This window comes from Chenopodium album, chromosome 12 (genome assembly GCF_948465745.1).
Source record: "Chenopodium album chromosome 12, dcCheAlbu1.1, whole genome shotgun sequence".
NCBI classification, from domain to species: Eukaryota; Viridiplantae; Streptophyta; class Magnoliopsida; order Caryophyllales; family Amaranthaceae; genus Chenopodium; species Chenopodium album.
The window spans coordinates 50,395,787-50,423,298 of NC_137845.1; the positions used below are offsets into that span (position 1 = coordinate 50,395,787).

At 31.3% G+C, this 27,512-nt stretch overlaps 3 protein-coding genes across 3 annotated transcripts; 1 reads left to right on the plus strand and 2 right to left on the minus strand.

Annotated features, from left to right (window-relative positions):
- On the minus strand, positions 1-5,058 carry LOC145572524 (purple acid phosphatase 22-like). Its single transcript, XM_081631495.1, has 5 exons — positions 4,880-5,058; positions 1,890-2,181; positions 1,033-1,607; positions 814-896; positions 1-436 (listed from the first exon to the last, which is right to left on the minus strand). Exons 1-5 carry the CDS (start codon positions 5,009-5,011, stop codon positions 196-198), a joined length of 1,323 nt encoding a protein of 440 aa, XP_081487621.1. The 5' UTR covers positions 5,012-5,058; the 3' UTR covers positions 1-195.
- Positions 5,059-9,819: 4,761 nt separating this feature from the next.
- Positions 9,820-17,178, minus strand: LOC145572525 (purple acid phosphatase 22-like). The gene is made up of 5 exons (XM_081631496.1): positions 16,980-17,178; positions 16,447-16,741; positions 12,175-12,740; positions 11,928-12,016; positions 9,820-10,333 (listed from the first exon to the last, which is right to left on the minus strand). Exons 1-5 carry the CDS (start codon positions 17,157-17,159, stop codon positions 10,117-10,119), a joined length of 1,347 nt encoding a protein of 448 aa, XP_081487622.1. The 5' UTR covers positions 17,160-17,178; the 3' UTR covers positions 9,820-10,116.
- A 4,283-nt stretch (positions 17,179-21,461) lies between these two features.
- Positions 21,462-25,803, plus strand: LOC145572526 (putative purple acid phosphatase 20). Its single transcript, XM_081631497.1, has 5 exons — positions 21,462-21,635; positions 23,544-23,835; positions 24,119-24,696; positions 24,972-25,060; positions 25,510-25,803. Exons 1-5 carry the CDS (start codon positions 21,486-21,488, stop codon positions 25,691-25,693), a joined length of 1,293 nt encoding a protein of 430 aa, XP_081487623.1. The 5' UTR covers positions 21,462-21,485; the 3' UTR covers positions 25,694-25,803.
- The last annotated feature ends 1,709 nt before the right edge of the window (positions 25,804-27,512 follow it).

Consider the following 27,512-nt stretch of genomic DNA (forward strand, 5'->3'; position numbering starts at 1 on the left):
TTAACAAAAACCCAATCTTATTACATTGCTTTCTTCATGTCTTTGTTAACAGATTGAGGGACACAAAGTCCAAAACTCTCCAAATCCATTACAAAAGATGCCATTGGCAAAGCTAAAACAAAAGGGTGATGAAATCAATCAAAAAACTTTTACACAAAACATTCCAAAGACAACAATTTCATCTTCAAAACTCAATCAAAGTTCATCTTGGTGGGTTTTGACGCATGAGAACTTTTTGCATGCACAATTGTCCACGCAATTGTCTGATGACATTAAACTTTTAAGCCAAACTTCATCACTAGGGTTGCCATAATCAGAGTCATCTTCGGTTCGGTACCATGCGAAGTGAGCCTTCTTGCTGTCGTATATTCTCAATCGCCCGTGCCCGAATGTTAGCTCTCTATGCAATGAGGTTGATGGAGCGGATTGCTCAAACCTACAATGTGTGTAGTGTTGGATTTAGAAACTTAGCAATAAATTAAACATTTAAGGGTATGTTCAATTCGCCTGGTTATAACTTTTCTAAAATTATATAATCTTATCTTATCTGAATCTATCTTAACTCATTAGAACTTATATTAGTTATCTGTAACTAGAATGACATATGCATGTAATATGCCTCTAGATCATCATAATATATAAGTTAATACTAAATGAAGAATTACGAAACTTGGGAAAGTGATTTTAGCACACTAGTAATTGATTTTGGCTCACCCCTATGTGAGAAGAGCATAGATAATTGTGCTCTCACATAGGGGTGTGCCAAAATTAATTTTGGTGTGCCAAAACCATTTCCCCGAAAGTTGTACATACTCGAAGTTTGGTTTGAAGCCAGCATCTCCAAGGGTGATGTAGACGGGCGCACAAGCATCGGGCTTGTTGTCATAAACTCTAGCCTGTTGTCAAAACATGCAACAATATTATTATCATAGCATATGCATATGATTAATTGAATATAAATGTTTAAGAAATTGTTAGAGTTAGTGTGAAAAAAAAAGTAGATAAATAATAATGTAGATTAGGGTTACTTACAAATCGTTCATAAGCATTGACACGAGAGGCAAAAACCACATCAACTCTAAAAGTGTAGAGAAGACTTTCCATGGCTTTCCTCATGGACTCGCCTTCACCCTTGTAGGCGACGTTAGAAGTGTACCATGGTGTGTTAACCACGACGATGACCCAAGGAGTCTTAGCCCTATCGATGTTAATCAAGTCGGCCTTAAGCCACTCGTATTGAGCCGAGCTAGCATCAAAGTCAGCATACGAACCAAGCATGATGAAGTGAGCTCCGGCGACATCAAAGGAGTAGTAAAGGTTAGAGGATGAACCACTCTCATGGTAAGGCATGAGCCACCTCGCATTAAAGGCCTTAAAGGGTTGAGGTCCTTTAGAAATTGTGCAAACACCCTCAATTTCGTATTTGCTAGATGTGACCATCCATGGCTTTTGGCTAGCGTATGGCTCAATTAATCGACCAAAGGAGTCCCAAAGTGATTGGTGACCATCGGCGTATGATAGGCCTCCGGCTACAACCAATGCATCATAGCATCTTTGGCTAATGCGGTCTAGTGTGGCTTTGGTCCATTGTGTTTGTCCAACTCCACCTATTTCAAGAAAATAAAAGACGAGTACATAAGTTGTTTAGCTATGTTAGTTCTTCTAAAATTTTATTTGTACGTGAACAATGATTATTCATATAGTAATAACATTGTTAACATCTTATTACTTGTAAAGTATTTGTGCAGCGTTACTTATAACAAAATAAGGAGTCACTCTTTATAACTAAAGTCATTTTGACCTTATAATAGCAAGTTATTATAAATTCGTCTGATATATGCTTGTGTCAATACAATTAAGTACTCAGTTAATTAATTATTGAAACATACCGACGAGGACAAATTCAGCGGGGAAGGCAGCGGGGGCAGTACGGAAGGAGTATTCGGGTCCGGTACCACCAACACGGTAGTAATAGGTGGTGCTAGGCGTCAAAGGTCCAATAGTAACGTAGTGAATTTTGCCGGAGACATAAGAATAATAATGGTAGCTAAAGTTGTCACCAAGTATATATTCGTTGTAGCTTCCAGACTTGGTACCAAATTCCACAACAGATGTTGCCATTTTGTAAGTTGTAATCCATGATATTCTCATGTACCCATTTCCTGCCAATGAGATATGTACCTACATATCCATACATAAGCACCAACTTTTAGTTTCAATTCATCATCAAAATTATTGCATTCTAGTGCTTTAATTATTAAATATTTTCTTGTCAAAAAAATAAATTTAATTAATGTAATAATGTATGTGCTTTCTTATACACATCAATGTTTAAGACTTTAAGGCAATCATTTTTATAGGGTGTGAATGAATAGGGTCTGTTCACATTTATTGAATTAAGCTGAACTGAACTGTACTGAACTGAACTGATTGGAGCTGAACTGAACTAAATTGAACTGATTGGAGTTGAACTGAACTGAACTGAGCTGAAATGAGTATTTCATGAGAGAAGGAAATTAGGAGCTGAACTGAACTGGACTAATTGGAGCTGAACTGAACTGAAATGAACTGAACTGATTGGAGTTGAACTGAACTGAACTGAACTGAAATTAAGGTGAAGTGAACAGACCCTAAGACATAAGGGAGTTACAAATAACAAATAGGGGGAGGGGGAGATTCGAATGTGTGACCTATCGTACACAGATCCTTAGTTTTAGGCTTTTAGCAAATAAATCATGAAAACTAATCCAAAGTATCCAAGACATTAAACTATTTTTTTTTTTTAATTCTAGATCTTAATTATTTAAAATTTCAAACCAAATCTTCAAGATGAATTTTGAAATTTCCCAATTTAAATACATTAGAATAGATTTAATATCAAAATTATCAATTATTATTATTCAAATCAAATTCTAATTTATCCCAATTAAGTAGATTCAAGCTATCAATTACTTCCTCTATCCCCAATTATTTGTCCCAAACCATAAATTCACTTTATTAAGGCTATGGACAAAAATTGGTGCACGTGGATTGACACAAATATCAATGAAGAGAGATAGAGAGAGTATAAGTAGGAAAACATGCCAAAAGTAATATGGGACAATCTTTGGGGACACCTTAAAAAGGCAAGTGGAGCAAACAATTGGGGACAGAGGGAGTATTCATTAGGTGTATATGCATGTGAAACCAATCTATACATGTAATAGGTTGTGACAATGAGATTGTGAGAGATTGAGACATTTATAGTTGGCTCTTCATACAGCAATGCATGACCAACTGGCAATTCTATGACCTTTATTACGACAGATTCCTTTGGCTTATTAGTCTCATTCATAATGCTTCGTATATATTGTCCACTTTCATATATTAAACAATTAGTTTTGATGATATAATCTAACTCCACTAATTACGGTCAAATTGGCTTTTCAATTGCTCACAATTTGTCCATCATTCTTGTAATTTGCTTTTTCAATTTGTCCACTTTCAAGGTAAGGTAGGCAAAAAAATTCATCACTTCTTTGACTGATTGTTATTGCTAGCTATAATTACTCTAATGAACTATAATAATTACATCAATTACGTCGATAATGGCCTAATGACTAAAAACTAAGGACATGTGCAATAGGTTACAGATTTAAATCTCTCTTCCTTATTTGTGATTTATAGTATAATAAAAGAAAAGGATAATATTTAAGCAATATTTATTCTTGTTATAATACGGGTAGGATTGCTAACTTTTAGCATAACATTTTTACTTTGATATATTGTGTAATAATATCTTACTTAAAAAAAAAAAAAAAAAAAAGCATAATGTTTAAATTTGAACATTATGCTACTTTGTTTCAAAATAAGCTAGATCTTATCACACAATATAATATGTCAATTTAAAAATGTTATGGTAAAAATTTGCAACCTTAGCGAAGTATGTTCTTACTCCAACATTGATTAGACATTTTCTTAATCGCTTGTTCGATCAAATAGTACTACGATTTTTTTTTTATTTTTAAATGTAAGTTGGCTAATTGCCTTTCTATAGTATTGTTGAACAAATCAAATTAAAATGATTATTCAACAAACTTTTAAGCTTTTTATTATTAATTTGTTATTATAATGATACTACATATGGTCGTTATGCTTTGGATCAAGGATTCAAGAGTCAATTGAAAACAATCTTTCAATTATCATAGAGGCAGGGCTATATAAATAATTTTAACCATTTATTATACGAATTATAAACTAAAGGAGCTGCCCATCTATGACATTAGTATAGATAGTAATGTTTATAAAATAGTTCCATAATAATAAAATAATAATAATAATAATAATAATAATAATAATAATAATAATAATAATAATAATTATAAAAAAAAAAAAAATGCCACTACTCATTCTACTGATCTTAGAATGCAACCATCTTAATTAGTAAGCATGATTGTGATTTACACGAATAAACACATTACTAACGGTTCTCATCAGAACAGTAAGTAGTAACCAAATAAGTGAAGATCGTGATTAATTTATCTAACAGTGGTGAATATTAATCGTATATATATAAGAATAATAAGATCATAAAATAATAATTATATAAGCAATAGACATGTATATACTTCGTATTAATCTAGTATGTAATTAAGTTCATTTAGAAAAATAAAGGCATATACATTATAATGCATGTCAAATCCATATTTCAGTAAGCTAGCTAGATAAATAAATGTATACATTACTCTCTCCATTTCTGAAAGTTCAACTTAATTTAACATTTTTTTTTTATTTTTTTTTTTATTTTTTTATAAGATAATATATCATGCCCAAACACGAAGAACTTTAAATTAGAGACAGAGGGAGTATGTAGAATTAGAAAGAGGAGAGAGAACGAAACCTGTTGAGGTTGAGAGTTGCAGGGGCTTGAAGTTGAGGTTGTTGCAACACATCCATTATCTGAGGCAAGAGCTTGCAATTGGAATAGCAACTGAGGGAGGAAGATCATAAGAAGAAATGTAACTTTCCTCATTTTTATTTTCTTATTTTTGTTCGTGTTTTCCTAAAATGGTTAGCTAAGTGTTGAAATTGATGTTTATATAGCTGAAAAATATAATGTCACTAGTACCAGGTCTTTCAGATGCATTATCAATTATTTTTATTATTTAAATAAAAAATGGATAATTATATCTGCTGGCTATGCATCTCTAAGGGTTACATATAAGCATTTATAACATTTTTGTAATTACTATAAACGTAATTGTTAATGGACCAACTTAACCAAAAGTTTAAGCTGATGGTTGAGGCCCAGAAATATGTTTTATACTCTATCAGTAGTCATCAATGGTTAAATTAACTTAATAATCTACTTCAAAGTCTTATGCAACATTTACAAAAACACTACTTTTGTAACAATTGTTACAAAAATTAATTAATCAGTCTCTTTGATGGAATACAATACTTAAAGCTATTCACATATTCTTACTCCATCCCGGGTGTGTATAAATTATTTCACCCATCCATAATGTTCTTATCATATTTTCTTCATTGCTTGTCTCAATTGCATATTGATTATTTACTATGCTCGCTTCAATTTTAATTAGAGACATTACTTTAAATGAACATTTTTGTCAATGCCTCACTGTTTAATTAATACTTGAATATAAATTACGACAAAATAAACTATATTTATTTTGAATTATTGATATAAACTCAACAACACTTAAAGTGATGAAATTTATTTTACATATTATTGAATACACAGTCAAAGTTAAATAAATATTTAAAACTTCAAAATAATACATCAAAATCTATTGGAAATAGATATATAACACCAACTTTTATATGTGGCTAGTCATCATATGGTATGGCTAGTTATCACACGGAGTGACTAGCCATCGTGAGGATTATTTTATTTGTATTTTAGGTGTACTCGGTCAGTGTTACAGAATTACTTGATCAATGTTATAGCTTATAAGAACTACTTTATTTTTATTTTTTTATGTACATCCACGTGATGTGACAGCCGCACCCAAAACGCGATAGATATATATACAATTAGTATGGTACATTATTACATAGATACCTAACGTATAAAACTTGGACATCCTTAATTCTTACCAACTCCAAATTGTCATTTCCTGCTAGGGATGGCAACGGGTCGGACTCGAAGCGGATTATGCTAAATCCGACTCCGATCCGACAAGAAGTCGGATGTTAAATCCGACATCCGACTCCGACTCCGACATCCGACTCCGACTCCGACTTCAATATCCGACCTCCGACTCCGATCCGACCCGACTCCGAGTTTCTTTTACATTATTTAATATACTTTGAGATGTTGGGCTATTTGGGCCTTGACAACCCACACCCAATGCCACCATGACCCACACAAAAATCCACTATCTATTGGAGTTGGAGTCGGATAATCCGTCAAAGTCGGACATTTGTCGGTGTCGGATTTTTTTCTCGGATTTTTTTTAGGATCCGACTCCGACCTTCCTCCGACTCGGAGTCGGATTATTTTAACGGAGTCGAACTCGGATTACTTTTTTCTCGGACTCGGAGCGAATTTTTTACCTCGGATCGGGGCAGAGTAGGGTCGGATTCGGACTGGATTGCCATCCCTATTTCCTGCTCATATTTATATGCTTTTATTTATTTATATATTAATTAGTTTATTTATTAATTTAGACTGAGCACCTGTAATATAATTCTGATTTGCACGTTTCACTCACATTTTCCTTTGAAATATATTCTTGTCTCCCTCAATCATGGCTGTACTCCTACTATTCTAGGTACCATTTAATTAAAGTCTATCCAAATTTGCTAATTTTTTAAGAGATAGAACTAAGCTGCTTAGTCGCTTAGAGAATTGGACAATTTGGCCGGTGTATTCAGGACAAGAGTTGTCTCTTGGCCAATATTATATATATATATATATATATATATATATATATATATATATATATATATATATATATATATATATATATATATATATATATATATATATATGCTAGCTTATAAGGATAATGTAATTTCCAAATCAAATAAAATCAAACTTAAATGTCTCTTTGAAATTTCTCTCTGTAGAATGAAATGTATTTAAATCTTATTTATTCCGTTCTTTAATAATTGTAATGAAATAAAACATTACATTATAGTGGTTGAAGTGCTTAATTACGTTAAATTAGATGCATGTTTGAGGGTCAAATCTTGACCCCTTCAATTCATTGTATTAGTCTAAAATCCACTAATGATGAGCATGGTTAAAAGTTGTATAAGATTAAGAATTTTTTGATAATTACCACCTACAATTATTGTCATTTTAGCAATTACCACCTACAGTTTTTTTTTTTTTTTTGAATTTTACCACCAACTACTTTTTAAAATATCAAAACTTCTCACCTACTTGGCTCTCAACTCAAATGTAATGTTATCTGGGGCCCACTAACTACCTTCCCTCACTTTCTTCCTTTCTCACTCGGTTTCTCATTCCCGTATACTGTACTCCTCTCAAAATCGAGCAAAATCGAGGAAAAACTTCAAATTAAATTATATATTCATGTTAATTATTTCACGAATTGAAGTGTTTCCCCAATATTGATAGGAATACAATACATGGGAATGAGAAATCGAGTGAGAAAGAAAGAAAGAAAGGGAGGAAAAAGGTAATTAGTAGGCCCTACATGACGTCACATTTGAGTTGAGAGCCAAGTAGGTGGGAAGTTTTGATATTTTGAAAAATAGTTGGTGGTAAAATTCAAAAAAAAAAAAAAAAAAAAAAAAACTGTAGGTGGTAATTGCTAAAACAGCAACAATTGTAGATGGTAATTGTCAAAGTTTCCTAAGATTAATCTAATTTTACTCTAATTTTGTTAAACGAGGTAAGATATGAAAATCTATCTTCCTAATTATTACTCCCTCCGATCCGTTTCGCATTAGTTGCAATAGTAGGCATGGCTTATAGTTTAAGATAATTATATATTAAACTTATACGAGTAATATAAAGTATTATTAATAAGAGATATAAATAATAATAATAAAAAGTAGTGTGTGTGGGGTTGGTAGGAAAGAAAAATAATAAAATATTTGTGAAAGTGGAGTTAATGGGAGAGAGATATTATAAAATATTAGTAGGTCCTTTTCAAATATAATAGTGTTGCAACTAATATGAAACGATCGAAAATAAAAAATGTTGCAACTAATGCGAAAGGGAGGGAGTACTATGTAATAAACTTTTTTTTTTTTTTTTTTTTTTTTTTTTTTGAAGAAATGTAATAAACTAGTTGATAAAGGTGATATATACCTTATACTTCCTATATTACATCAAAATGGAAGATCCAAGACAATATATTACTCCATGTTAACAAAATAATTTAAATTTTACTTTGGGTACTAATATGATGTGCTATATTTCTGACCCTCAAGAATTAGTCATTTTGGTGCAGTGCCTAATTATAGCGAAATAAAAATAACCTGGACACATGTATACTACAATCTTGGCAGTATCGTTCTTATAATATACACATTTTTAGATCGAATCTGATAATTTCATTTATGTATTCTTCTGTCCCCCTCAATTTCATATTCAATATTGGCAAATGGCAAAACTATGCATTACAATTTACAAGTTATGCAGAGCATGTACTAAATTAATTCATGTGCGATTCCTGACAAGAAAAATAAGATATAATCAATTTGCGTATATTTTTTAAGACTTTTTTGGATTTATATTTTTTAAGTCCTATGGTATGTGTGTGTGTGTGTTTTTTTTTTTTTTTTTTTTTTTTTTTGACGAGGAGAAAAAGGATTTTATTAATGAAAGATAGTCAAACGACACTTACAAACAATTCCTAGGAAATCTAAAATTCCAACACAAGTACAAATCACCTTAGAACTAGTTATATCGCAGATTCGATCAACGATCGCCTTAATAAAAAATTTCATCCGAAGTAATACAATCTGTGAGTTAGCACTAATTCGGCTTGAGATCCACAGATGTGTAGTTGTTTGGGTAAAAAAAAACTCATATGGCCTTCTAGATACGTTAGGAACGATGAAACCCTAAATCTTCAAACTTTAGCACGCGAACAAACAAAGAAAATAACCCTAATTGAATAAACACCATCATAAAGATGAGATCCGTTTATTGAAAGCAATTAAAAAGGCTTTTGGGGCTTACCACCAGTAAACCGGTGGAAGCCCCTACAAAAATTACAATTGAGATTAGAAGAAAAGAGATGAAAGAGAAAGAGAGAAAAGGAAAAGAGTGAAGGAAAACCTTCAAAAAAACATAAAAAATCTAGCAATGGAGGTTAGAAAGACCCTCCTAAGAAAAACCCTAAAGGGAACCAAAAAAGCCTTCCAAAGAGAAAAACTAGAGGAAATTACAATTGGTATATGTCATGTTAAGAATAAAAAATTAGTCTAATTTATTGAAATCATGATTATTAAGAAAATTGACAATTGAAAATTGAAAACTAATTTTTTTTTTTTTTTCTATATTTGTTTAAAAAAAAAAAAAACCAATTTTATTTTTAAATGTATTTCCCTTCTGTAAACGAAATCAAGATAAACAATAGTATAGATCTCTCTTAATGTATCATTACTTCATTGTTGTTTAATTGATTTCTCTTAATAAACTTAAGTGTGGATATGTCATGAATCAATAAAGTTATAAAAAACACAGTTCACTAATGACGACAAACTTAAGTGGGCTGAATAGAAGGCTGGATCCAGAGGACTGTGGAAGGATAATTATTCTGGACCAGATCCATCACATTCCTTGGCTTACTAAAACTTTTTTTTTTTTTTTTTTTTTTTTTTGACAAGGGCTTACTAAAACTCTAAAAGGCCCATAGAATTATACATACTAGTTTTGAGTCCATAAAATAAAATTAATTATCTAAAATCATTGATTACATGAATACATGACGAGGTTAATAATTTCAAATCATATCTACACAATATAGTTGTTAATGAAAATACAAATTCCATCAAATCACCCACTTTTAATTGCAAATCCTGAGGCTAAAAAAAAAAAAAGAAAAAATCCTTTGCGCATTTACATAATGAATTGAGATGCAAAGCTAAATATTCATTTCTCTATATGTTATATAGAAAAAGAAATTTTTAAAATTCATCGTGTTTAGTCATTGAGTCATTAGGCAAGCAAGAGGTGGAGGAGCTTAAGCTTTGAAGCCATACTTCATCTGCAATGGTTGAGGCATTCGATTCTTTGTTCCGATGCCATGACCAATGAGCTTTATTACCATCCAACAATCTTAGCCGTCCATGTCCGAAGCTTGCTTCTCTGTACTTCGAGATTGATGGCGCAGGATCCTCATACCTACATGTAAATAGTATGAATCAATTTATGTTGAGTTATGCACTTAAATATTGGAGAATCCGATTTCACAAGTCCAAGGTTCGTTCCATCACAAAACCATATGACAATAGGAAGAATAGCCCTTTAGCCTTATAAAGTGGTTATTCTCTCATCTTTAACCAATGTGGGACACTTTGTTAAAGCTTAAGAGTTTTGATGATGATGAGAATAAGCAAACTTCAACTAATGCGATTTCTCTAAGAGTAACCTACCTATGAAGACTCAATTCCAAGGAGATTCCAAGGAAAGTTAAAGAAAGTAGAAGAAGAGTTTCTTAATGGAACTAACTGAGTTCCCTAACAGGAACATGAAGAGAAGCTTTCCAACAAGAGCTTGACAGCAAGTTAAGAAGTCTGACTTGGTCTGCGTTGAAGACAGTAAGTTCTATAAGAACTTGGCCTGCGAAGTTCCAGCAAGGAGCTGGAGTATGAAGGACAGCAGGATCTTAATCCTAGACTGTGTAAATCCCAAGTATCCTTAACCTATAACAATTGACAAAATAATCTAGCTAGAATATAAGTGTATGTTAAGTTTATTTTTCTAAGGATTATTGTAAATATGCCAGTTTAGTTTATGCATGGAATTTATTAGAGGCGTGACAAAGCTTGGCAAGCTTTATAAATGGAAAGTTTATAAAAGATAAGTTTTAATTTAAGAAAAGATTTTCTATAGATTTTATTTTATAAAATCCGGTTCTACAAAGATATTATTCTTTTCATGAATTCATCTTTGATAAGTTTTCAAAAAAGATTTTCTTTGCAAAAGATTTACAAAAAAAATGAGTTTTATGAAAATGGTAGTTTTACAATTTCTATCTTTTGAAAAATCCTACTTTACATATAGAGTCCCACTTGTATATAAAGTAGAATTCATAATTAACACAACTTGTGAGTTTATGCGTGAAAAATCTGAAGAGAGCTCTAAAGTGTAAGTTTTCCAAGTCTAAATTTTGTCATATTAGTTTCGGATTCTATGTGTAGCTTTCCTATCACATATTAGAAATCAAGTGTTTGTATTGTTTTGGTTCGGGTGAGTGTTTGATATTATTGCATACAGTTTGTAGGCTTCAAGGTTGAAACTGAGTGAGAGAGTACTCATGGATTACTGAGTGAATCTGAGTCAGGGACTTGGGTTGGGTAGAATAGGGTTTTACGGTGTAGCAAGTTCAGTTTGGAACTTGTGAGTAAAGGTTTGATTATAATAGGTTGTAACTAGGAGAGTTTTCCCTATTATAGTGAAGTGGTTTGGTGTTTGAAATCCCTTAGAGGGTCGAGGTTTTACTTCCATTTGAGCTCTGGAAAGTTTCCTCGTTAAATTCTATGTGCATTGCTAAGTTCCTTTTTATGTTCTGTTAATTCAGCAAAAGTAGTCACTAGGAACTCACTACAATTCACCCCCCTCTTGTAGTGTTCGTCTCAACTAACACACTTACATGTGGTGATACTTGGAGGGTCTATTCTTCAACAGTTATACATTGACAAACATTACAGTATATACTAACGTATTATCTATAGTTAGTTAGGAATATAAGTGAAGTTGCAAGAAATATACTTACATTAAAGCAAGGCCTTCTCTATTTCCTCCATCTCCAATCGTAATATAAATAGGACCACACGGATCAGCCTGGTTGTTATAAACTCTTGTCTGCAATAAACCATAAATGAAAATTAATCGAATTATTTATCAAAACATGCTTAATAAACACACAAATCTATTAAAAGAAGGTTAGTTTTCTTAAGGTATGATCAATATAATTGAGTGCTAAAACTTAATGAAGAAAGATATATGAATTGACGACTTACAAAACGTTCATAGGCATGGACATGACCCGAAAAGACCACATCAACTCTAACTTTATACAACAACTCCTCCATAGCTTGCCTCATCTCCTCTCCTTCGCCTTTATGAGCAGTATTTGAGTTGTACCATGGTGCATGAAGCAACACTATGACCCATGGTGTCTTACCCCTATCAATTTTAGCCAAGTCGATTTGTAGCCACGCGTATTGGGCTGAGTTAGCATCATAGTCCGTGTATGACCCAAGCATTATGATGTGAGCTCCAGCTACATCAAACGAGTAGTAAAGGTTCGAGGAGGAGCCACTCTCCTCGTAGGGCATACGCCATCTTGCGTTGTATGCCCTAAATGAGTCGGCCACTAAGGGGATGAACTCAACCTCATGGTTTCCCTCGGTTACCATCATTGGTCGTTGGCTCGCGTAAGGCTCAATTAAACGTCCGAAGGTGTCCCAAAGTGGTTGTTGGGTATCGGCATATGAGAGGTCACCCGGTAGTAGAAACACATCATAGTCATATTGGCCAATATGTTCCAATGTCGATTTTGTCCACTCAGTTTGACCAAGATCCCCTATATATTTTTTTTGTAAGAAAAGGTATACAAGAAGTTAGAATATTAAATAATAAATGTTGAGTCAAAAAGTTGTAGTGTCTGTTTCAAATTACTCCATATATCGATAGCTTGTAAAACCATAATTTCAAAAGATTGAAATGGATCATGATAAATGAGATGACATGAAAGCATCACTTTACCATAACTAACAAACCATCTAACATGGAGTATCAAACTCTACTAAATTTCACATAAAGGCATGCATCTAATCATCTAAAACATGTACGTTACGTAAGTAGTAAACCAGAAGATTTGGAGTTTAGATAGCACAAATTTTTTGACTAAACTATAGCGTGCCGTTTAGACAAAAATTCTGTTTTTTTAAACTTCTATTTTTGGGGGGTTGACGACAACAAGATTTATGCTTAAAGCTTAAAATGGAAATTGGTGGATCAAATGGTACTTTGACAACCAGAAAGAAAGGCCAAACAGAAACCCACTTTAAGCAAAATATTGTTCATATTGCCAAACATTAGAAAACAAAACGCCAAGCCCAATTTGTTAAATGGGATAGGAAGTTATGCCGTAAAGTGAAACCCAAGTACTACTAAAGTACTAATAGACGCCTTAACTCACTTTCATTTTTTTATGTCACCATTTGCAAGTAGGGTACTAGGGTGTCCATTCTAAGACCCTCTTTAATGGTGAGACTCAAGTGAGTATTGTTAGAATAGAGAGAGTATTTTTTATAATGTATACCAATAAGTTGGTATCTAAACTTAAAAGAAAGTTGCAAAGTTTAGATATTCAACTTTAGAAATTAATTTTGGCACACCCTTGAGGGAAATGATTTTGGCACATCCTTAATTGATTTTGGCATACCCCTATGTGAGAAGAGCATAGAAAACTGTGGTCTCACATAGGGGTGTATCAAAATCAATTAAGGGTGTGGCAAAATCATTTTCCCTCAACTTGAGTCTCATTTGACAAAAAGTGTAGGGCCCTTGTCAATATTCAAATATATATTGTAATTTATTTAAGTTTTACATTTTTTTTTCTTTATTAATCTTATAGTATTTGATATTAAAAAAGAAATGAATTTGGTGGGCCATGAATTGAAAGTGACATTTGTATATTTTAAGTGAGTTTCACCGTTGGGAAATTAAACTTCACATGAATTGCTAAATTGAGAAGTGGATATGGTATCACCATTGGAGGTAAAAAATTACTCATTTTGTATTTCAATACTAAAACTTGAGTCTCTCCATTGGAGATGTCTAAACTCGATGAAAACCCACAAAATTTATTCAAATATATACTTATATTATGTGTTTATACCTTTTCAGTACATTATTAGTGGCTAAATTTTACAATGATTACGATTTAAAGTAATTTAAATTGTAACTAAACTTATTACTAATGAAGCTAAGGTAGGTAGAAGGATTGAGATTAGTCTTCTTAATTTAAATCTCACACTCATAAAGTGCATTATTTAATTCTATTCAATCACACTTTAAAGAGTATGCATCAATGCATGAATGTAATATAATTTACCTATTAAGCATAATATTGTTGGACCATTGAGCTCATTAATATATAATATAATTAATCAAATCCATGTTACTATCTTCAATAAGAAAATCCCATCCGGCATCCATTATGATCAAATATTTAACTAAATTTTGCTGAAGATATACAAGTTAAAAAAAATATAAATTATTTCGTATATATTATCGGCAAATACAAGTTTTGTTAATTTGGTGGCATTTCTGTAAATATATTGAAAAAGCATAGTCATTTATTCAGCACTTTTGGTGAGCTGTTTAATTACTGTTTGCAACTTTCATTTACTGTTTGGTGAGGAAATTACGCATGTACCCCTCAACTAGTACATGAAAAGATGTGTGTACTCCTTTACTGGTACTTGAAAAGACGATTATACCCCCAGATAAACAAGTATTGTTTATCTGGGGAATTTACTGACACAACTCATATATTATTACATATATATAATCCGTAGTTAAACTTGGATTTCATGGTTTTTAAAATATGAGGGTCTTATAAATATATCTTTAATTATTACTAGTTTTGTGCCCCGTGCGATGCCCGGGTTGTTTATTATATTTTAAGATAAATTTTTAATCTATATGTCAAATTTTAATATATATTATTGATATAAAATTAGTTAGGAATTAATGTGATTTTGTGACGATTTGCTATCTAGCAGGCATGTAATGACTAATAATAATGTTGGTGGAAATGTTCGAATTAATACATTAGAAAAATAAAAAACTTGAAAAAAATAAATTAAATAAAATAAATGTTCAAAACCCGTTGGGTTGACCCGAAAACAAAACTTTGGGCAAGTGTTGAACATTTCTTGACTCGTAATCTGAAGTGAACCAATCCGAGATTGCTCATGACCCGTCCCTAATTGACAGGTCTACATAGTAATAAAATTCTATTAGATTGTGAAGTATATTATTTTAACCGATTAATATATATTATAAATGGATGTTTTACGCTTTGAACTAATTCCTTCGCTCTAAAAAATATTATGATATAAAAAATAAATTTATATGATAATTTTTGAGAATTATAATTTAATATATTTTTTTTTGAATAAAACTATAATTCAATTTGTACATCTGAAACATTGGTTTTTTATAGAAAATAAAACTCTAAACTAACAATTTTATCCTAAAATTCCATCGAAATATAATTCTAAAATTAACTTTTTTATCTTTTGAAATCTATTTAAATCTATCCAACATGGCACGACACTTGGCGAAAAGTTCGAACGCCAAGTGTCGCTGTCTCGTGACCTGGCTAAAAGTTTAGTTTTATATATTAGTTACTAGTTTTGTGCCCCTTGCGATGCCCGGGTTGTTTATTGAATTTTAAAATCAATTTTTAATCTATATGTCAAATATTAAAATATATAATTGGTACAAAATTAGTTAGGAATTGATGTGCTTTTGTGACAATTTGCTATCTAGTAAGCATGTAATGACTAATAATAATGTTGGTGGAAATCTTTGATTTAATACATTATAAAAATAAAAAAAATAAAAAAAATAGCAAAAAATAAATAAATGTTCAAAGCCCATTGGGTTGACTCTAATCCAAAACTTTGGCAAGTGTTGAACATTTCTAAAATATTGGTATTTCATTGAAAATAAAACTCTAAACTAACAATTTTATCCTAAAATTTTATCCAAATAGAATTCTAGACTAACTTTTTTATCTTTTGAATTCTAGACTAACTTTTTTATCTTATGTCAAATTTTAAATGTGCTCTATCCAACGTGGCGCAACACTTGGCGAAAAGTTAGAATGCCAAGTGTCGATATCTCGTGCCCTGGCTAAAAGTTATATATTAGTTATATGATATGATTATTTTTGTTTTTCAAAAGTAATTTCTTATTTTAATGACATGATGGATGCATGAATAAATTTTTTCTCACAAAAAAAAAAAAGCATGAATAATTGAGTATTACCTCTTGATAATGAGCTACATACACATAGAATAAAATATAAAGGGAGCAACTTTTTTATTTTTTATATTTTTTAAAAAGGAATAATAACCATCATTTTGGACTGCATGTAAGCCACATATTGGAAGAAAATAAAATAAAATGAATGGCACACTTAAATCCCACGTAACCAAATTTCAAAATGAATTGGAAGAAAAAAAAGCAACGAAATAAAATAAATAACTTACCAACAACGACAAACTTGATGGGAAAAGAGGAAGGAGGTGTTTTGAAGGAAAACTCGGGCTGTTTTTTGCTACATCGATAATAATAAGTTGTGTTAGGCTTCAATGGTCCTATTACAACATTGTGTATTCTTCCCGAACTATACAAAAAATAATGGTACGTCTTGTGATCTCCTTTTGCATTTGACTCATATTCTCCTGACTTTGTTCCGTATTCCACTATTGATGGTGCCATTCCTTTGCCTTCCGTTATCCATGACACCCTCATTCGGTCATTTCCAACTAGTGACACATGCACCTAACACGCATTTTGAAACTCTATTAGTTTAAGATAAATGGTAAAGTTGGTCATGGGTGACAGTTAAAATGTTAGCCTAGACTATTATGGCTTGAGGAATATAATAGGGTCGAATAAATCATGTCACAAGACTATAGAATCGAGTCAAAGACTTATAATAGTTTCAACTTTCAAATTGACTATACGGGTTGGCCTAAGCCCATCTTATATTTAAATTCGAAAGAGATAGATGATAAACCTGTTGGGGATCTGAAGCGGAACGCTTGTGGGGAGTAAGGACAATGTTCCGAGCTGGTGGCCGGACAAATTCATCGGAAGACGATGCAGCGAGTGGTCGAGGGGTGAAGGAAGAGAAAACAAAGGAGTTGAGGAGGAGGGAAAGGAGTAAATTTGTGCACCAAGTCTTTGGTGTCGCCATTCTTTGTGGCAAAAATGGGTTTATGTTGGTTGATTTGAAGGTATGTGTAAAATTTACATATATTTATGTTGTTGAGTTTTATTATGGTGGGATTCTAATGACGTGAAGCAAGTCTAATCATTCTATGAAAATGACATGTTATTAATCAACATATTTAACAGAAAATATTATTCAAAGACAGTTGAAATGGACCATCTTATTCATAACTATGTATAGATCGAGGTACCTAAGCATCTAGCTTCTATATTTTCTTGTGCAAGTTTTCAATTTATTCTTCAAGTAGCTAGCAGAAGCTTTCTAAGCTTTAATTGCTTAATTAAATTATGAAAAGGAAGTATATACATGCATACATTGTACCAAAATTAAAATTGGCGTAAGCTAGCTTGTATGATCAAATACAAGTAATCCTTAAGGACCGTAACACGTACATGATAAATTTATCACACTAATTAATTTCAGTACTAAATGTAGCAAATATTTACATAAATACAATAAAAATTGATTTTGGCACACCCTTAATTGATTTTGGCACACCCTTATGTGAGAAGAGCATAGAAAATTGTGATCTCACATAGGGTGTGCCAAAATCAATTAAGGGTGTGTCAAAATCATTTCCCAAATACAATAATATGTCTCACCTATTTTGAAAAGACAGAAACATGAAAGAGGAGCGCAAAGCTACCTCATCTTTAACACTTCTCTTATTTTTAATATATTTTAAATACTTGTAACGCGTTCTTTAATGATATAATAATTTTGTCCCTTTTTTTAAGGTGAAATAATACATAGTACGAAATGTAAAATTAAAAGATAGGTGAGTGTAAAAAATAAAATTAATATAGATATACAATAAGAGAGAATGAGGGAAAATCCAATGATAAAATATGATTTTAATAATATTGAACAAAATATGAGTGAGTTAAATTAAAATGATGGCATGTACTTCAATTTTTTTTAAAAAAAAAACTTTAAAAAAAAAAAAGAAAGAAAGAAATAAAAATTACAACCAAAAAAAGAAAAAAAGAAAAAAAAAAAAAAAAAAGAACCAAACGAAGGGAGTGATTTTAAAATTCTCGTCAGTGAATAATCTCATTTTAATGATTATTGCTTATTTAATCATCAATGAACAAAAAAAATACCGTGTAACTTTAAATGCACTTTGCAACTTGCTTCTAAATGGCTGAATGTATATAAGAATTGGAAAAATTGTCTAAAAAGTATTTATATATTCAATATGTTTTGGTGAACAAGGATCTTATATGTTCAAAATGGTGAAAAAAGGTCTTTATAGATCACTTTTTAAACATCACGTGCATTTCATGATGGTCAACACCGAAAAAGTAAAGTTAACGACCACATTTCGACGTCAAGGTCCCTCCTTATAACAAAAGTGACTTATATGACTTTTTTCATCACTTTAAACGTATAAGGTCATTCTACGCAAATAAATAAATAAATAAATAAAATAAAATAAAATAAAATAAAATAAATATGAAAATGAATATATAAGTATAAGGTATCTTTCTGACAAATTTTTCATGAAAATTTTTAAATAATTTAATGATTCTTGTATGTTATCATTACATAATTAGAATTTAGAACGATTGTCTGATTGTGGTAGAAAAAGCTTGAATTATTTCCTGGTGATAGGTGACTTCACCAAGATCGTTGTATCTCTACCACATGAATCCTAGCTATAGCATGCCGACATGCTTAAGTTCGAACCGATTGACAATGTTCTTCAAACGAGATTTATTTTGTTATTTACGGAGTATTTTTTTTAAAGCAAATGTTCCATGTAAAGTAGTAAACTAGTAAAATATGGAATTTGTTTGTCATTGTTTGTTTTTCAGTAATAGGAAGTATTTTTGCAACGTCATTATAATAAAATCAACATAATTGTGAAAAATGGAATATGCCATTCGTATATACTAGCATAAATTTAGCCTTGTCCATGTATCTCTTGATGTAATTGTCTGTGATTGCTTATACAAAATAATTTCAAACGGAATATATATAAGGGATAAGGAAAGGATATTCTTACATTAGTCCTAAAATATTATCAATAACTAGTCTTAAAAAAGTCAACTTAGATCATTTTTAATGTAAGTTGATAGTTAATGAACAAATTTGAACATTCAACGGCTGAGATGATGCCATCTTCCCTGTCGGAAACGAGGATACTGGATCCAACGACTGAAATTCTTCAAGTGTATTGCATTCAAATGATAACAGTAGATGCAAAAGTTTGTAGTAATTATAACTTCAAGTGGATTTTTGGGATTAGTAGGGTTATATATAAGCATTTAATATACTTCTTTTTTAACATTAAGTTGGAAACTTATCAATAATTCACGAGTAAATCGGTGTAATAAATGTTTATTTATTGTCAATTTTTTTCTATTTTTAGCTTCTTATATGCATACATCTTTTTTTTTTTTTTTTTTTTTGAATGAGGCACAAGCTCAATATATACATGATTATTACAAATGAGAACTAAGCATTTAAATTTGTGACTTATCGTACACAAACCTCGTGTCATATCTATTAGGCAAATATCTCATTAATAGAACATGTGAATAATACTCTCTCCGTTTTATAATGTTTGTCTAATTTACGTATATCGATGCAAAATTTTGATTGTAAATATATACTTCGTGTCTTTAATATCACACTAGAAAAGATTTTAAAAATTAAATATTAATTATTTACTCATGAAGATGAATTTTTTTTTTTTTTTTTTTTTTTTTTTTTTTTTTTTTTTTGGTGAAGAATCATGAAGATGATAATAAAACTATATCACCTATGACTATATAATGTCTGTTTTTATATATATAGAAAGAAAAATTTAGAAGAATTCATTTAATTTTTAGGGTAATGCTATATGCCTGCTTTCTAAGAAGTGAGTGAGATCGGGGCGGGCTGCATATAAGCATTTCATATACTTTCTTTTTAGTATTAAGTTGAGAATTTATCGATAATTCACGAGTAAATTGGTGTAATAAATATATATTTATTTATTGTCTTTTCTTTTCATTTTTAGCTTCTTATATGCAGTCCTTAGGGTTGCATATATCTTTTTCCTTATTTTTAATAGTCAAAAGATTTTAAATGAGACTAACATTATTATGAAATGGAAGGAATAAAAATTTAAAACCCCCACCCCCAAAACTCATATGGAAGAACAACTTAAAAAATATTTATATTGAGAAATTTGCGTAGGGAAATGGAGAAATTAAACCAAACAAGATTCAATATCATATCTTAGCCTTATCTTTATAACTATAAACAATTGAATTAATTGAATAATTGTTGTCCATAATTAGACATTTATGTGACTTGGAAATTAAATCATGATCATATTCATCCTATTGTATTTATTGTATGCAATCTCTCAATTCCCTCCATAAAATTAGACTTTTATGTGATTTGGAAATCATGATTATAGACTTATAGTCATCCTAGTTCACTAGTTGTATACATACAATCTGTCAATGTCTTACCTCCATAAAATTAGACTTTTATGTGATTTGGAAATCATTTCCATCTTCATCCTGCTGTATTATTGTATACAATCTCTTGCCTTTTTTCATGTAATAAAATCTTGATGATTTTAGAAGAATAAGTGTTTTTTTTTACCATAATAATAAGACCACAATTCTTTCCTGTATATAAAGAAATTATCTCGTAATCTTATCCATTATTCCCAAGTATGATTGCTTTTACTCATTATTTTTGTCTTTAGATAAAAAATTTTAAAAAAAAATTCTATTTTTGTTGAATTCTACATAGTATCGAACCTTTTGTTTTATTTGTTTTACCTACATGCTATATATAAATTAGAGATCTTCAAAAATGATATTCTATGGTTAGCATACAAACAAATTATTTTCTAGTTTTGTAAAGGTGTCCAAATTGTCTGCATTTAAATAACCAATTTCTTCTGCATATAAAAATCAGATAAATATAACGCAGGTTCAATTTGAATATTCATAAAATATCTAGCTAGGTACGTATGTAAAAGACACTTTCCTCCGCGTATGAAACACAACAAGAAGTGGAGCCCGCATAGAGTTTGGCTACGGCAGGAAGTTGCGAGAGCATGGCAAGACTGTAGTACTTACAATTAAACGGTTGTCGACGTAACAAATATTTATTGCACCCTACATAACCAAAGCCACACTACACATACATCTCCTCTCACATACTTCGTCTATAAATACATACTATATTTCATCATAAATCAACCAAATCACATTCCCATTTTATTTCTTACATTATTGTTAAGAGATTGTGAGATAATTTCTTTAATAATAATCTTAATTAATGGCAAATGCTAGTGTATTATTAGTACTATTCTTAGCCGTCATTTGGGCTGCATTTTCCGGTGAAGTGACAGCGTACACCCGTCCACCACCACGAGAAGCACTTTCGATACCGTCGGACGATTCTTATGGCTCCACCACTCCTCAGCAGGTATACACCGCACCTCGGCCCCTATTCTTTTTTCCTCCATCTTACATGTTTTGACGAATACATTGACATATTTTTAATTGATTGTGTGTTTAACATTTAGGATGGTGTATATTAGCAAATGGAGTTATTATACAATAAAAAGTTTGAATTTCCTTACGTAATGTTGTTAAGTGTGTACTTTTACAATCTACATAAATATGAAAACATGTATGATAATGTACTTAAGAACACAGAATTAAACTTAAATGGTGGTAAACTGAATTGAATTTCTCATACTTTATTCTGTAAAAGCCTCTAAAGTAAATGTTTGGTTGATAAAAATGGTCAAGTAATCAACTGGTGATATAAGCCAATATATAAAACAAAATTTTGAGATATTTTGGTGTATATTGTACTTCATATAACAACAAAAATAATTGTGCTTTTTTTAGAAAATAATTAATATGTAATATATTCAACTTTATGTAAATATTGGTGAAATCAATCTCCTTTCTATTCTTATTCTTCCACTCCATTATTAAATTGGAATAGTATTGAAAATATAATTTGTGATTCATAAAATTTAATTTAATTTCTAATTGTGTTATAGAGTTTTTGAATATTTCAAATTAGTACCCCTGAGCTTTAAAATAATCGATTAGGGTGAGGTTTTGGTAATAAAAACTGTACACAAAAGCGTACAATTCAAGTAAATCCTATAATCAAAGTCTAAATGGGAGCATGTATGAAGAAATCTAATTCATGTAAGTCCTAATTAGGAGTATAAAACCTGGAATCAGAGTTAATGTGAAACGCAAAATTTGAGGCAAATACATGCACTATTCTCTGTTGTTTTAGATTGGATAAACAAACTAACGAATACGTGTCCTTGAATTATTACACACTTCTGCTGGCATAGTCTGCTAGATCCTTTATTGCACATTTGGAGTGTCGCACGAAAGTTACAACTCACGGCAAAGCTAGTCAACAACCAGGTGGATTTCATGGTTTAAATTTACAATTATGGTTAGTGTCTAGGTGTACGTACTCCACTGCATAATAAAAAATAGATATTGTGAAATTGCGCGTAAAATATGTTTAAAGTGACTACGGGCCTGTTCTCTTCATCTTATTTTCACTTCAGTTCAGCTCCAATAAGTTCAGCTTAGTTCAGTTCCTATCTTAATTTCCTTCTCTTATAAAATATTCAGTTCAGTTCAGTTCAGCTCCAATAAGTTCATTTCAGCTCACTTCAGTCAATCAGAACAGGCCCTACTTATGTGTGTCAATTTCATAGAATTCAATTATATATAGGGATTTGGATTTTGATCGCATTAGTCAATAATTAGCTTAGTTAATTGATACGTGTGATATTGCTCAAAATGTACGACCACATTTTTGAAAATTAGACTTACAATTAGTGACAAGAAATCAAATATTACTAAAAATGTTATAAACTTATAATCATAAGTGTATCCCGCATTAATTACACCCCTATATATGAAGTATGCTAGAAATTTTTGTTAGGACTGGAATTTTACGTTTATAAGAAGCTAAAAGAAGAAAATGCTTTGCGCGTGATTTTTTGTCATGCATTCCTAACCTAATACCAAATGTGGAATTAAGTTTTCAATTAAAAATTACCGTGTGGCTATAAATAAATTTTTGCACTCTTGAAAAAGAAAAAAAGAAAGAAAGGAAAAAAAAAAAAAAAAAAAAAAAGCCTCTACCTAATATCCTTAATTTGTGACATTGGTGTTTTTTTTTTAATTGTAATTGTTTTGTGGCATCATAAATTTCTGAATTGTTGTAAGGATCTTGCTAACGAACGTCTTATTGTAAATACTAAATACATAACAAAAATCCTTGGATCTAATGGAACCGTAATTGGCATATGTTGTTTTGTTGTATTGGTGTTAATTGTTATAGGTACATATCTCCAAGGTAGGAACAGACCAAATGAGAATAACATGGATCACTCGTGATTCAGCTTCTTCTAAAGTAGACTATGGTCTCTCATCTGGTGCATATAATGTTTCTGTTGATGGAAGTGCTTCAACCTACAAGTATCTTCTATACAAGTCCGGCCAAATCCACGAGGCAGTCGTCGGACCTCTAGAGCCTAATACGGTCTACTACTACCGCTGTAGTGAAGATGCTTCTCGCGAGTTCAGTTTTAAGACTGCCCCTGCTCAATTGCCCGTCAATTTTGTTGTTATAGGTACATTATTCTTATCACATTATTAAAACATGCCTTTGAACATGCAGCTGTTACATACCACACATAAATTTAAGTCACATACACGATAAAATTATACAATTGAACATTTGGACACGTACAATATTCTCGTTACAGGCTACACTAACATGTTACATCCAATCTCTACTCAGTCATCTCAAAAAATTTGAAAGTTCAATTAAGTTTATTTATGTACAGGTATTTTTTAATTTTACCCAAGAAACAATGAAATCTAATCAAAATTTGTAACAATTGACGTATATAGGTGATTTTGGGCAAACGGGTTGGACAGAATCAACACTACAACACATATCACAAGCTAAATGTGACATGCTCTTACTACCAGGAGACTTATCTTATGCAGACTTTTGGCAACCTTATTGGGACTCATTTGGCCGCCTCGTGGAACCCTTGGCTAGCCAAAGGCCTTGGATGGTGACCCAAGGAAACCACGAGGTTGAAAAGATGCCGGTAGTCCATAAAACTCCCTTCACTGCCTACAATGCTCGATGGCACATGCCTTTCGAGGAGAGTGGCTCTACTTCAAACCTTTACTATTCCTTTGATGTTGCAAGTGAGGTTCATGTCATCATGCTTGGGTCCTATACCGACTTTGATCAAGGCTCGAGCCAGTATACATGGCTCGAGGGTGACTTGAAGAAGATTGATAGGAAGAAGACACCGTGGGTTGTGGTGTTATTTCATGCACCTTGGTACAACACCAATGAGGCTCACTCGGGTGAGTACGAATCAGTGGCTATGAAACAGGCCATGGAGCAATTACTTTACGATGCAAGGGTTGATGTTGCTTTCGCTGGCCATGTACACGCTTATGAGCGCTTTGTAAGTCAATTTTTCTCTTACTTTACATTATATTTTTACTTAAAAACACGACATTGTTTGACATAGAACTAGTATTGTACTTTATACACGTCCAAAAATCTTAGTTTTATCGACCTACAAAGCTTTAGACTTGATTATTAGGACACATTTAGGTTATATAGAGCTTGAAATAATTGAAAATTAACATGCTTAATTAATCACTATCATACTTCATACGTTGGTATAATATGTTCTTTGTTCATCTTTAACGATGGTTGCACTTCAATTGAAAACAGACTCGTGTTTACAACGGAACAGCAAACAAGTGTGGTCTGGTGTACATCACTATAGGGGATGGAGGCAATCGCGAAGGCCTTGCCACAAAGTATGTTCCTAATCATATCTTAATTTATGTTTATATGCTTCTTATTACCTATTTAAACTTGCAGTGGTATGCTTGAAGAAGATAGAAAGTTAATCATGTATGTATGACAAAATTCATGTTTTGGAAACAAATGACGGTTAGCCAAGAGTATTTTTGGTCCTTGTCAAATGACAAGCTAGAAACTATATCATGAACCCTATTGAACTAATTATCTAAGACATATACAAGGTGTTTTGTTCAAGCTTACTATTCTAGATTAAAGAGTGCAATCTGTATAGTACACTTCCGCGGCCTATAAAAGGCAGTTAAGGCACAACTTAGTGGTCTAAGTAACACATAAATGTTACATGTACAATACATAAGTATTATATACAAGTACAGTATATAGGTGTTGCTTAGGTTGTCTTTTCCAATTGATTGTATTTAACTAAAAATGAATATTTCCACAGGTATACCGATCCAAAGCCAGACATCTCCCTTTTCAGAGAAGCAAGTTTTGGGCATGGACAATTACAAGTTGTTAACTCAACTCATGCTCAATGGACATGGCATAGGAATGAAGATGATCAGCCTATAATATCCGATTCAGTTTGGTTAACTAGCCTTATTTCTGATCCAGATTGTAAACTTTAGTAATTAGGTTAGGCTTTAGACACATTGAAAAATTGCTACACATTTATTTGTATTACCCCGTATTCAATTTGTTGGCGTAAATATAAGAAGATGACACCACAATCTTGGGATTTATCGCGTCACTTTTTCCTTAATTGAAAGAGTAATATTGATTAAACTATTTGTTCATTGCTTTTTGCTCAAAAGAGCACGAAATAAAGGAAATTACGAACTAATGGCAAGGGACATGATACTCGCATGCATGGGGATTACTTAATAGAGAAGAATGTTTTTACTTTATTTTATTTTATTTTATTTTATTTGACAAAGAAATTTCATGTTTACTACAAGTAATAAAACTATGTTCGAATAATGGTCGATCAGATCATGCACTAATTAAGAATTTTTTCTTGAGATAAGAATTCTGTTTTGTGTACATTTTCTATGTAAATTAATAGTCGTAAATAAAAAGAACAAATAACTATCAATTAACCAATTCGTTCAATTAAATTGGGAATAAAAATGCTTTTACTTCCTTGTACCCTTAGTATTCCATACAAAATTAAACTACTACTTCCTCAGTTTTTATTTAGTTGTAACACACCCTTTTGACACGCATGCTAAGAAAGATGATTAGACTAGATAAACAGATAAATTAATTTACAAAATTTTAACACCTATAAGAAGAAAGGGATAAGTTGTTACAGTTTAAATTTCATAGCATAATTAATTCGTTTACCTAGTTTAATCACCTCATCGATAAGCGTGATAAAAAGTGTGTTGCAAATATAAAAAAACAGAGGAAGTAATTTATTCAGCGTGAAAGCGGTAAGCCCTTGCCACGTTTTACAAACTTACTTCTTTCATTCTTTTTTTCCACTTTTTTTTTTTTTTTCTTTTTTAAAAATTTATACGAAGTATAAATTACATCTATTAAATTGAAAATTCAAACTTTTTTGGTGTGTGCATGTAGTATTTTGTATTAATATAATGCTATTACCCATTTCTAGCTCTTTATTTCTTTTTCATTTTCCCAAGTTTTCTTTGGGCGAATCATTACACAAAGTAATTATCTAATAAACTATTTTTACCTCAAGGGGAACTATATCTATGTGAGATTCAAATGGCCTACGGCCTAGTAAAAACTTTTAGAAATGAAGGGGTTATAGTTAAAGAACCTGATTAATATAGATGAAAATGACCAAATTAGGTAGGAATTTAAATCGTAACTAGTATAACTACGTACTATATATGGATCTGGATCGTGAATATACTACTCCCTCCGTTTTTAAATACTTGCTCCGCTTTTCATTTTCGGCTGTTTTTAAATACTTGCTTCATTTCCTTATTTGGAAAGCTTTTACAATATTTAATTCAATTCTCTTTCCTAGTGGACCCAACATGATTCATATTTTATTAATTTCATATTCTCCCTCCTTCAATTCTCTCTACTCCCTTCGTCCCATAATATAGTTCATGTTTGTATTTTTTTTCACGGTATTTAAGAAATAGGAGAATAAAGTGGATGAAATACATTAAAGGTAAAAAGTACAATTATACACAAAAATTAGAGAGAGAAAGTGAAAAAAAAAAGTACAAGGCATGTGCAAAATTCAAGGGTGATTTAGGAAATACAATAAATAAAGTTAAAAAATAAAGATATATTGGTTTTTACATACTATCCAAAAATAGAAACTGGAACAACATTTTGGAGCACTAAAATTGGAAAAACAGGAACTATATTATGAGATGGAGAAAGTACTACTTTTGCTTTTTACAATTTTTTATTCTTCCACCTACCCCCACTACCTCCATATTTTATTATTATTTTTTTTTCTTC

Bases quoted from the DNA above. Each gene is read 5' to 3' on its own strand.
- LOC145572525 (XM_081631496.1), bottom strand. From the start codon at position 17,159: ATGGCGACACCAAAGACTTGGTGCACAAATTTACTCCTTTCCCTCCTC. The intron at 12,741-16,446 runs GTAAGTTATTTA...AAAAATATATAG, and splicing joins CATCAAGTTTGTCGTTGTTG to GGGATCTTGGTCAAACTGAG. The intron at 12,017-12,174 runs GTAAGTCGTCAA...GGTTTATTGCAG, and splicing joins TCCATGCCTATGAACGTTTT to ACAAGAGTTTATAACAACCA.
- LOC145572524 (XM_081631495.1), bottom strand. From the start codon at position 5,011: ATGAGGAAAGTTACATTTCTTCTTATGATCTTCCTCCCTCAGTTGCTA. The intron at 1,608-1,889 runs GTATGTTTCAAT...TTCTTGAAATAG, and splicing joins CGCTGAATTTGTCCTCGTCG to GTGGAGTTGGACAAACACAA. The intron at 437-813 runs GTATGTACAACT...CACACATTGTAG, and splicing joins GGCTTCAAACCAAACTTCGA to GTTTGAGCAATCCGCTCCAT.
- LOC145572526 (XM_081631497.1), top strand. From the start codon at position 21,486: ATGGCAAATGCTAGTGTATTATTAGTACTATTCTTAGCCGTCATTTGG. The intron at 21,636-23,543 runs GTATACACCGCA...TAATTGTTATAG, and splicing joins GCTCCACCACTCCTCAGCAG to GTACATATCTCCAAGGTAGG. The intron at 23,836-24,118 runs GTACATTATTCT...TGACGTATATAG, and splicing joins CGTCAATTTTGTTGTTATAG to GTGATTTTGGGCAAACGGGT.